General features: G+C 47.1%; 1 protein-coding gene across 13 annotated transcripts in view; it reads left to right on the top strand.

Annotated features, from left to right (window-relative positions):
• Window positions 1–12,202, top strand: part of dip2ca (disco-interacting protein 2 homolog Ca) — an 88,305-nt gene that overhangs the window by 31,804 nt on the left and 44,299 nt on the right. For 12 of the 13 annotated variants that reach the window (XR_006024447.1, XM_042067097.1, XM_042067095.1 and 9 more), the window contains exons 2-3: window positions 7,052–7,123; window positions 10,408–10,518. Coding sequence is in view for 12 of the 13 variants with exons in the window: in XM_042067097.1 (XP_041923031.1) it covers window positions 7,052–7,123; window positions 10,408–10,518 (183 nt within the window). In the remaining variant the exon portion in view is untranslated. The remainder of the gene's footprint in view (window positions 1–7,051; window positions 7,124–10,407; window positions 10,519–12,202) is intronic. The other variant, XM_042067101.1, reaches the window with a different exon arrangement.

Raw genomic sequence — 12,202 nt, 5'->3', positions numbered from 1 at the left:
CTCACTTCTTCGTTTGCTCTATGAAATGTGGTCAATCATAACCACAATTCACTGTTATTGCACAAACCATTTGTGGTAAGACAGCCACAGTGATAGTGAGATAGGCCCTACAACCTTTTATTATTGGTTAAATGCTGTGCGGGTGATTGAGCTTAAGCTGAGGGGTATTACACAGCTACAGGTCAGTGTGGTAACCCTGGATTTGAAAAGAGGCTTTACGCCGTAAGACATTTTCACAGCAGGCTGACTGCTCCTTCCATAGAAGTTGGAGAGGTAGTATGTGTTTTTCTCTCTTTTTTCTTTTTATTTTTCTTTGGAGCCGTTCCTTATTTTCTTCCAAGTTGATGAAGTAATTTCCCCTGACTTTTTCAGTGTCATGGCACTTTCCCTCTGTAAGGATGAAGATATGACATCAAAAAGCAGTTCTAAAACTTAATTGGCAGAACACATTAAATGTTTAAATTTCTCCATGATAAAGCTTTTATATTTGCCTTAATTGAATCAGGGCGTTTGCAGTCCCACTGACCCTTATTTCATTAAAGCATACCATTAACAGCACTTTTAGTGTGACGCAGCTGCAGGGGGACTGTGAGAAGTCTATCGGGCCGGCCCGTCGCTCGGCTTGCCACGTCTGCCTGCCACACGCGCCAGGCCTTCGTTAGAGCTGGCACCGCGTCCCCACCGGGCGCAAGCACAGAGCTGATTGCAATATCAGCTGTTCCAGTGGAGCAACCGCGCCCCTCGGTCCCTCTGCCGGGCCGACGCGTGGCTTCTGGGGCCTAATCCCCACTGCGCGCCTTCCTCGGCGCCGGCGCCGCTCTGCTCTGCCCCACTGATCAGGCCGTCTTTTCTTATGTAGCCTGTGCGTTTTCCAGCACTGGAAAAAGTCCATATAGATTACCTGGTGCATGATTAATGGCACATAATGATATGGCATGTGAGATGCCGCTTGCTAAAAATTCCATTACAGCACTGGAGAATTAATGATTTCGATCATCGTGCTGTTTAATGACGGCTAATGAATTGCTCTATTTATTCGGCCATGTGGCTGTTTCTGAGTACTTTGAAGTGATGCGATAATTGCACCTCTATAGGCCTACGCACTCTGGTGTAAAAAACCCTACTGATGCGCCTGGGTTTGTTCCTACTGAGGGCTGTTAAAAAACCGGGCTGTTTGGATGGGTTTCGACCCTTGTGGAATGAAGGCCTTCTTCCAATTGGACCTCTCAGGATTTGAGTAGTCTCTCCTCCTCAGAGCCAGCTGACGGCGAGGTTTCACTCTCTCTCTCTCTCTCTCTCTCTCTCTCTCTCTCTCTCTCCATTTTGCTTATCATCCCTTGCTCTGCCAACCACCATAATTACCGTCTCTTTTCGTCACTGTCTGCCGATCACCTTTTCCCTTTGTTGCATGGCTCTCTTGTTCTTACAGGGCATTTTAGTGGAATTTAGCTCCCAAATTTTTGGGCACATCTGTGCTAAGTAGTTAAAAAAAAAAAAAGGAACAGTATCCAGCTGATTATGTTTTTCTTTTTCTCGCACTGTTATGCTTTGGTGGGGCAGTGTTTATACTGCACACAGCCCAGTGCTGTGGTGCACAACATGCTGGACGTATCTGATCAGATAAGCCTGTCAGAATTGAAACTGTCGACAGGCCATCTTCCTGTCAGCCAGCGATCCCTGTTATCTGGCTAGGACTCACTCTCTTTTTTTTTTCTGGATGTAGATATTGACATGTCATCCCGCCCCTTTCTAAAGCTTTTCTGAGCATGCTCTAGACGGAGGTCAGGGGTGAGTGATGCGCTCTCCTCTTGAGGGAAGCGGCCATATCTCATTTTAAGCGTGGCTGATTTGACACGGTAGAGGATCTCTGAGGCCTGAACGGTTAATGTACTGTAGGGCTTGATATGCTGCTGATGCTTTTATGGCTCTGTTAAGAACACACGGTGTCCTCGCTTGGCGATGAGCTTGGACTGGCTCGAAAAGATTCAGCAGCTCTAGCCTGTACTCCCCTCCCACTCAGAACCACTCATTATTAGTCCTTCTCTTTTGACATGAGGGTGTCTGTGTTGTGTCTCTGAGCATAAATCACCTCCTAGTCGGCTTCACTGAAAAGTGAGGAGGCTTCATTTTCAACCTTGAGAAAAGGTCTATTTGAAGTGCGTCTGTTGAGGATCGCATAGGACAACAACAATATCAATCCGCCAACCACCTTTCATCTCAACAAAAGACAACGGCTCTAACTGCCATGAACAAGAGTTACCCCTTCAGGCTAGAACTCCTGTGTTCCCTTAGTCGGTATGTTTTGTAATGTGATCTGGTTGGGCTGGAGGTGGTAAAACACACAGCTCATTGTCCCTGACCTCCCCCCCTCCCCCTCCCCCACATGCCGCACAGATGATCTGAGGAGAGTTGCAGTTGGTGTATAAACACGTCGCATGATCTCATGAACCTCAGCTCTCAGTCGTGCGCTTTAAAGAATGTGGTATTGTCGGCTGAACTGGAGGTTGAACACACAGAAACCCACAGAAATGTGTGTGTCACATGTGTGCACACACACACACACACACACACACACACACACACACACACACACAGACACACACAAGTAGATCCATTCCCATTCTCCAGTGCACACACACACACCCCTCCCCTTCCAGAGTGGGGCTCTCCCTGATTGAGTCCACGTGGAATACTACTTCACACCAAACAGGAAACCAATGACATCACTGCATCCTGCCTGATTTGGCGTGTGGCCCTGTGACATCGTTCCCTCAGGGAGCTGTTGTGGAACCTTCTCAGCGTGTTGCCGAAAGAAACACGTCGTCTCTGCTTCTCTTTAACCTGATGCTTTCATTTCCTGTGTCGTAGCACTCTGTGGAATACATTTAATAGCACATCCTGCTAAGACTTTGAAAGCATACCATTAGCAATTCATAAGATAGAACACACAGAATGACAAATGTCTTGATGCCATGTTCTCCATTTTGAATGTGTTCTTTTAATAGTATACAGTAAAAAGCATGCTAATGCTACTAAATCAATACATAGGGTTCTCTGGATCTTTGGGATGAACTCGAGGTTAGTCAACATTCAATGGATGTAAATGCATCTTGAACGATATGACCTTATGTCACCCAATTACCTGTTGAATTAAAACATAGCTCACATAGCTTTCTATGCAATGATCTACTTGAAAGAACATGAATTAATGCCAGTGCTGTTGAAACATTATTTATTATAGGTTTATTTATATGGCTATATGTTATGTACCCAATCAATACAATGCCTACAGCAGTGAGTTTTACATCAGAGACAGAAACAACAGTGAGAGCACTTGGTACTTGGTGGTTGTATCTGGTTGGGAGAGTCTGATCTGGGAGGAAGCATTGGATTGAAGGCTAGAAACAGCCTTATTGTAGAGATGACATTGATTGAACATATTGACATTGTATATTTACACCAGTAAGAGGTCATTGCTCACAGCAATAATACACTGTCTCTGCATTGCCCAGCCTTTACTGAAACAGAGGAATGTTTACACAACCTCTACTGAAACAGACACTTTCCACCCAAAGCCCATTTTAAGACATTTTGTGTGTTCAGTAAATCAGGGATCTTATACATGCCACAGCCCAAGTACGCATGGAGTTCTCTCACCTGTAGCACGTAGACTAATTGCACACCAAGTGCAGTGAGGGAGGGGAAACAAAAGCGAAGGAGGGGACGTGTTTTGCTGTCAGCGCTGTGATCCACAGAGGACAGGGAAATGATGTGTTGGACCGGAATGGAGAGTAAATTCCGCAGATGAGTGCGGCAAATTACAGACTCGGTGCGAGCGAGGCTAAACCACAACAAACCCGAGAGCAGCTCATCTATATGCACACACAGACACATGTAATTATTGCAGTCGGAAACGAACAAGTGAGGGAATGGTAGTTGGTGGACAGAATTAGTTGTGTGGTCAAGAACACATGGAGTCAAACCCAGGTCAAATTTTATTGTGTTTTGCACAGGGACATTTTAAAGCGATCATAACCTCTACTCCAGATGTACAGTACCCCTTCATGGTAGATGCAGGAATTTGTAGGCCTTATGTCTGGCTGGATGAATGGCTGACTCCTGGAGAAGCAGCTCTGGAACAAGCATAACGATAGCTGCAGGTATTTGCTCTCATTTATTCTCATCTCATTTTAATCTCAAGACTAAACACTGCAGGATGGAAGCAAGGCCTCCTGTCGTCTGATTTGTTTAACAGTGGAGCAACCTGTGCAGCGAAGTCCCCCAGCCTTTCTCTCTCTCTTTCTTTCTTTCTTTCTTTCTTTCTTTCTTTCTTTCTTTCTCTCTCTCTCTCTCTCTCTCTCTCTCTCTCTCTCTCTCTCTCTCTCTCTCTCTCTCTCTCTCTCTCTCTCTCTCTCTCACACACACACACACACAAACACTCTGTTTCTCTGTCTCTATCTCTCTCTTTCCCAAATGGGATTAGATGTGATTCCCTGATGTTAAGCACAGATATGTTTGTAAGGCTCATTGTTTTTGTTGGAGTGGAGCCACAATACCCAGGAAGAGCGCAGTGCCCAGAGAGCTTCTTTCAGTATTGCCACTCTCCAGGTGGAAGTCAATAGGTTTCCCCTGTCTAAGCACACGCCATACCTCAGCTTGTAATTTAATCATTTTGCAGGCCTCTCGACTTGAGAGTTTTCAGTAGAATTGCATGTGTTGTGCAGTGCTTGTCTTAAGACTTTTGGGGACGGCATAGTCTGTTTCTTTTCATGCTGTAGGCCTTCGGTTTTGTCATTAGATTGCGTTACGCGAAATCAAGATTTTGTCTGCTTACTACTGAAGCCAGGAAATGTGTGTTGAGTGCTGATTCAGCATCAATATGGCATTACCTATCATCATTGGCATTTAGTAGAAATGCTCAATTTGGGTACGGGCAGATATAGATTTATGCTTGCAGTAGCTGACAGGGATTCTAATGGGGATTCCATGCTGCCGTGCTGCGTGATGCGCCTCCTAACTAATCTGTGTGAAGTGGAGCAGTCTTCTGGAGGCAGCGAGGGGTTTAGGCGCTGCTGTCAGGCCCATCTGGGCCCAGGTTCTGTTTTTCTCCTCCCAGAGTCCCTTTAGAGCGTCAGCCCGTCTGAGGGGAGATTGTTTTCCGTCCTTCAGCTGCATGCGGGGTGCGTCGCAATCTTTCGCAGGACCTCAAAAGCCAGAGGTGTCGGAATTTACGGGAGAGAGAGAGAGAGAGAGAGACCGAATGTTGACGGAGGTAGAGAGTGGAAGGTTAGCAGGGAGTGAGGAGAGGCACGGAGGACGGCTTAAGTTTGATTGGCGGCTCGTGGGTGTGGAGGAAATGAATCATGGCTGCCTCTCTGCTGGCTGTTATTTTCAAACCTGCCTGACGTCCCGGTGCTCTCCATTTTCCAAGCGTCTTCGACTGCTTCATCTCCATCCTCATCATCATAGGAGCCTGAGCACCACAAGGCACTCTGTGGAGAGACGTCTTCAAAGCTCAGCTCTCTCCAATGCTTCTTTCTCTCTCTCTCTCTTTCTCTGTATGTCTATCTCTCTCTCACACACTCTCTCTCTTTCAAAAGGAAAGGGCTGGATCAGACATGAAACAAGGCGTTTGAGCGTTTGATCACTGTAATGGATTCCAACCAAAGCGAATCTCTCTCTTTCTACCTCCCTCTCACTCACTCACTCACTCACTCACTCACTCACTCACTCACACACACATACACACATACACACATACACATACACATACGCCTACAAACAGACACACACACTCATATGTTGGTGTTAGCCCCTCTTGCTCATCCAGTGGGACAGAGGTATTTGGTAGTGGTGGTGGTTATATGTGGGTGGATGGTGGGTTTGGAGGGCCACAGCATGTTCCTCCATTATGCCCTCTCCGTTATGCCCAAGCTCTCACCACTCGCCTGCCTGTTCTGCACCAAATCCCCCCCACCCAATTTCCTCCTCAAAATGAGGAGGCCCGGATGGCTAATGCTTTGTGACAGGAGTCACAGAGACAGCCCTGTTGCATTAATCATTACACAGTGCATGGCATTCCTCCTCCTCCCCTCCCCGAACACCCACACGTTCCCATTCAGACCATGTACACATGCCAGCCATGTGTCAGAAAGGCTACCTAGTGTATGCCACTACTGTAGCCTTGCACCCATTCATTTCACTCCTCTACTGATAACGTTGTTTATATGTGAACTGGCATATCTATTTTCATCTCAGGAAGCACAGGCTGTTGGCGCAAGGTGCTGGGAAAGCATTTCTGTTGTATTTGACCTGCTTTAGATGAAAGAATATAGTTGAGGAACTGTTTACATGCTGCTGGTATGATAAGTATAGTTTATTAGTAGCTTAAAAATCACCTTTTGGATGATTTTTAAGCAAAGTTTGACATTAGAGATTACATCCATCTTATAATCATTGCCTAATAGGGGCTATACTGTACAGTGTACATATTTGTGTTAAAGTAGGCAGCCCATTCATTTGGTGTCATGGTAAGATTTCACATAGAGTACAGACAAACATATAGCTGTACTGTAACTAGTACCCCACTAGAGCTCCTGAAGTCCACCCTTCTTGGTTAAAAGAAATCACTAATGTGAATGGACAGTTAAAAGCTTGGTTAGACTGCAATGTTTTTCCTAAAGTCTAATGCATGTCCTGTTTCTGCAGCCAAAGTGGTCAGATACAAACCTTTTTGTTTTTCCAGCATCTGGTTACTTAGAGATTGAAATGTTTTGTGGCTCAACAAATAGCCACCTCATTACTCATGCTCTCAGTAGAGTAACGTCAAATAAATGACAACATTGAATAAATAAAGACAACATTGTAAACCATAATACGACTCATTTTAGGCCTCATTGCATCTCTATTGCTTTCATTATTTAGGCAAAGCTTCCCAGAAAGCTCAGTGTGGCCCGTTTAGGGTCCCTGGGCTTCTGGAAGGACCATGGATTTTTGATATTGTCACCCTTTTAATATCAAGAGTCACATGATCTCTCTCTTGTTTTGGCAGGTGATATCACTCAGAAAGGCTATGAAAAGAAGAGGGCAAAACTACTCGGGGCCTACCTGCCACAGCCTCCAGGTAAATTTTGTGGGGGGGTTTCAGCTTTGCCCCCTTCTTTGCCCTTTGCCACCCTCCAAACTGCCCCAGATACACACATCTTCTCATTTCAGATGTTCTATCAAGCATCTACATGAAGAAAAAAAAAAATCATCGCTTTGAAGTTACAGATTTGCATTCTCAGAGGAGGAAACCCACAAACATGGCGAGTGGGAGGCTAGTGTTAATGCTATTGGGAAAGCTAGCGTCTCGCACAGTAAGATGGTTTTACGCCTCAGTTTTTTTTAGCACTGCTGAAGGAGGCTCTGTGGGCCGGAGAGGGAATCAGCTTCCTCCTAGCACACTATTCCAGAGCTTAAGATTTGAGCCGAAGGATTGTTTTCCCTCCCTGATGCCAATCTCTCCTTTCGAGCCCCTTCAAAAAATGGGATGTTTTTCTCCTCTGCTCAGAAGTAGTTCGCTTTTTTGGCGCTACACCTGTGGCACATAGCCACTGCTATGCTACGACGGCTCAGCTGTGCTTAAGGCATTAGTCACAGTGGCGGCATCTAGCCTCACAACCAGACAGGAAGTTCATCTTGCTCTTTTTCCCTCTGTTTCCTGGCCCTGGTTTATTTGTTTATCGAGAGGGGAAAAAAATCTGCGCAGATAAAAAAAAAAAAAAGAGGTCGCTGGTGAAAGGCGAGATTCCTGCTCTGTCCTCAGGAGCCTCATCAGATTCACCATAAACAACAGGCTGGCTTCCCCTCAGAGAGAGGCTCGCGATAGTGCTCAGCCTTTCATCTCCTTATGTAAACACTACACAATGCTGATCGCATCATCAGAAACAAACCCATCACTGGTTTAAACTTTCAAGCTCCACTGCATTTAAGGGGGGGGGGGGGGGGGGAGGTTCTGCTGAGATTAACTATTGTGTGGTTAGATGTTTATATATTTTTTATATCATAATCAAATGTCTTTTTTTGGACACTTTTCAAGTAGATTTAACAGATTCAGGTCGACCTAAAACGTAGGTATACATTATTCTGTAATTGAAGGTTGCAGGAACTGCTGTACACTCACAGTGTACATCTCTCAGAAATTATTCCCACTTTCTTTGTTTTTTATGACTACAACAAATATGGGCTATGAGTTGTTCTTAAATGGAGCTGTATCAGCTGCACTGACGCTCAGCTCCGAATGCACGGCGTCTGATCGTCTTCACCATGCAGCCCTGGGCTGCTAGCGAGACGGTGCGTCCAAGCGAGCGTTGGAGCGGGCGTCTCCTCATCAGACGGCGAGATCGCATTAGGCTGAACTTAATGGGAACAGGCTGAGGCCATTAGCATGAAGAGAGCCTCGCCAAAGTAATTGCTCATTTTATCTTTGGAGCCTGTGACACTGTCCTAGCCGTTTGAAGATGAACTGCTCTGTGTGTGTATATGTGTGTGTGTGTGTGTGTGTGTGTGTGTCTGGAGATTCTTATTCTGATACAGTGTTCCCCTTTATTTTTTGTCGAACGTTTCAACCACCTCGTGGTCAGCTCCCCGTCGTAGTCTTGACATTTCTGAAGGTTCTCGAGAATGAAGCAGTAACGTTGCCCCGCATTGTTGATGAGCCACGCATTCGTCACTGGGCACATCACTATGGCAACAGCAACAGGCAGCAGCAAACGGCAGAAACTGTGTCCTCAGCTGTCATTGCCCGCCAGAAATGAGGAGAGGGGGGTGGATGCGGGAGGGGAGGTGGGGGGGGGGATGATATCATGATGTAGTTCAGGAGTTTGCAGTCGTGCCAGAGAGGACAGGAGAAAAGAAGGAGAGCAGCTGTGGGCTTTGGGTTCGTTCAGTGCGTCGGTTAAAATGCGTTGGAGGAGGGAGTCGGGGAGAGGGGATGGGGGTGGTGGTGGTGGGGGGGGGGGGTGGATCAGAGGTGAATAACGAGATGATTATTTCCAACAGCGCGGACTGCTCTGCCACCGTGGAGAATCAATCTCCAGGGCCAGCCACACTCCAGACCCGCGCGAGAGAGCATTTTTATCCAGAGAGACAGACATAATGAACCCGCTCTGCCAACCTCCCCGCCGCCCCCCACCCTGCCCACTGCCACAGGCTAGCCGGAGCTGGGTATGAAGGGCAGGGCAGTGCCTAGGCCCATGCCCGCTTCCACTGACTAGACCTGACTCGACTGCCTCTGGTCTTTCAGGGACTTGGGAGTATCGGGTTACCCGTCCAGAACAACAGCTGTCTGGCCAGAGAACGCTGTCGCTCGAGGGTCATTAACTCAATAATATGTGATTGGTGGAAATGACTGGATGGCTCCACCATCATTGGAGTGGGGAGGGGCTGGTCTGGAGCCATGAGGTTAGAAGGCCTGTGGCTTTTAGGGAGGGAGGGTGGGTCAGCTAGGGGTCAGGCAGTTCATCGCAGGGTAAGGAGTCACTGCTGTGTCAACGCTGCTACTGACTGACCATAAAGGCCCACGTGTCCCCTTCTGAGTGTGTCCTGATGGTCTTGCTTTTCATTTGATGTGACCTCCTCTAAAAAAAACCTGATTATTACAGTAATAATGCATTGCAGGGCAGTACTTCCTTTTGCTCACAATTGTAGAAGAGAAGGGGGACAGGTGCTGGTGCAGAAGAATGCAAAGCATACTGAACTCAGGAGCTATCAGAGCTGCTCTTTGGTGCCAACACCAGCTGTTGGTCAGACAAACACATGCATGGATGGCATAGCACAGAGCAGCAGAGATGCTGAAACCTAGAGACAGGAGGGCGAGGAGAGGAGGTTGGATGTGGAGTGAGATGAGGAAGGAAGGGAGAAGGAGAAGACAACAGAAGAATGTTGGGCAGAGAAGGGAGGAGAATAGAGTGGCGACGCAAAAGGGCTTTAGTGTGCCGAAGCTTCTCAGTGTGCTGGTCCCTCTGTCAGCGTCAGTACAGCACCCATGAGATGCATGGGATGGACCCCTAATCAAAGGAGACAGGCCGGAATGTATTGTGTAACACTATTTCTCCTTGTCGTTTCTCTCTCTCTCTGTCTGTCTCTACCTCACTCTCTCTCTCTCTCTCTCACTCTCTCTCGCATTTTCTCCGTATCAATTCTGTGCCACTTTCATTTTTCCTCACACATCTATTATCTCTCTGCTCTCGCCACTCAAACATTTGATTTTCCTCCTTCATATCATCATTTCACTCTCTCTCTCTCTCTCTCCCCCACTCTCTCTCTCTCTCTCTCTCTCTCTCTCCTTCTCCTTCCCTCTTCTCTCTCTCCCCCACTCTCTCTCTCTCTCTCTCTCCTTCCCTCTTCTCTCTCTCCTTCCCTCAGGACTGGAGGCGTCGATGGCGCACGAGCGCAGGCCTCCAATGGGCCCCTCCTCCGCCTCCCGCTACCACCGTCGGCGCTCCTCAGGCACCCGAGACGAGCGCTACAGATCAGGTGAGACCCCCAGCACCCTCTCCCGATGACAGCCCACTGTCCGTCCACCAGCGCCACAGACTCCTCTATACACACCATCACATATACTGATACCACCACCACTGCTATACCACAGATATATTAAACAGGCATTTTTATACACCCTAACATATACCCCATATTCCACAATGCCAATTAGGTGTATTCTCTTGGAGAATATAACCTTGTTCAGATAGAGTTAATTTGTAGGAGAGTGCTTCCAACACTGCTTACCTGCGGGAGAGGAAAGGAAAGTAGGATTTGAGAAAATCTAGCAGAGTTAAGAGAGTCTGTCCCTTCCCCTCATAAGACAGAATATCAAAGAACGTCCCTCGGCGACCATGTCAGTGGTACTACAGAATTATTTAAATTATTAGCGCTCGGGGTAGAATGGAAGCAGAGGTTTGTCTGTGCCTTGTATTCAATGTGCAATTCTCTGTTGGCCCCAAAGCTTCATATAACACCATCTGTCAGGCCGCCTCCTTCAGAGTTACACCTGCCTTCTGCTGGGAAAAGAGGGCCGGAGTGGGTTGGAAATTATGGATTTCTCCACTTTTTTTCTCACCTCCCATCGTGTTGATGTGTTGCTAAACTGCCCTGAGACTATAATTTATGTGAATGGATGTGTCAGCAAACCTTCACACCTCTATTTCATTTTGAGTGTATTTGTCATACATTGGGGTGCACACACACACACACACACACACACACACACACACACACACACACACACACACACACACACACACACACACACAACGTCTGGTGTATCCCTTTCAGATTGATCTGAGCTTTAAACAAAGCTTCTTTATATTAATGTGGCAAAAGAAAGAAAACAAAAGACTCAGGAAAGAGCTCTATGCAATGCCAAAACAGAAGCAAATCCATATTTAATCAGGTTTTATCTATAGCATACCCCATATGTCAGTAACTCAACCTATACATCAAAGCCTTCAGGCCCTCACTACATTTTCTTGTTGTGATCTGAAATCATACAGGATTATGAGAAATGTGCCCTACTGTAAGAGCTATGCTCCCACACATGATGTGATTCAGGATTGACAAAGATGCTGGCCAATCAGAAAGGTCAGCCATTGTCCTCCTGTTTTTGCCACGTCACAAGTCTTCATGTATCCGGCGATCTGTGAGCTTAGCCCATCTGTGCACTTGTAGAGCCATCCAACAGTGAGCAGCCTGGCTTCACTAAGCATGTGTGTGTGTGTGTGTGTGTGTGTGTGTGTGTGTGTGTGTGAGAGAGAGGAAGGAGAGCGCACACATGGGTCTTGTCTGACACTGCTCTCTCTCTCTCTCTCTGTCTCTCTCTCTATCACACACACACACACACACACACACACACACATGCATAAATCTGCCAGAAATGGCAGCATGCTAACGTCAGATCTGTGCCCCCCTGCTTGCAGAGAGCTCTTAGAGGAGCCCAGTCACCTTGGTGACTCAGTGGGCTCTGCTCGGCCATACGGCCCGGAGGTGGTACCCTGGCTGCGGTCAGCTCCGCTCAACCTGCACCCCCTCCTTACACCCCTCTCTCCTCACCCTGTCCAGTCGGTCTCGGTCCTGCTCTCCCTCTCTTCTCTCTGCTTATTCACTCTCGTTTGTGCTTCTCCTGTCCTGTTCTCTTCTCTTCCTGTCTTACTTGATCACTGAC

This window comes from Alosa sapidissima, chromosome 17 (genome assembly GCF_018492685.1).
Source record: "Alosa sapidissima isolate fAloSap1 chromosome 17, fAloSap1.pri, whole genome shotgun sequence".
Classification (NCBI taxonomy): domain Eukaryota; kingdom Metazoa; phylum Chordata; class Actinopteri; order Clupeiformes; family Clupeidae; genus Alosa; species Alosa sapidissima.
This window is presented reverse-complemented; position numbering and strand designations above follow the sequence as displayed.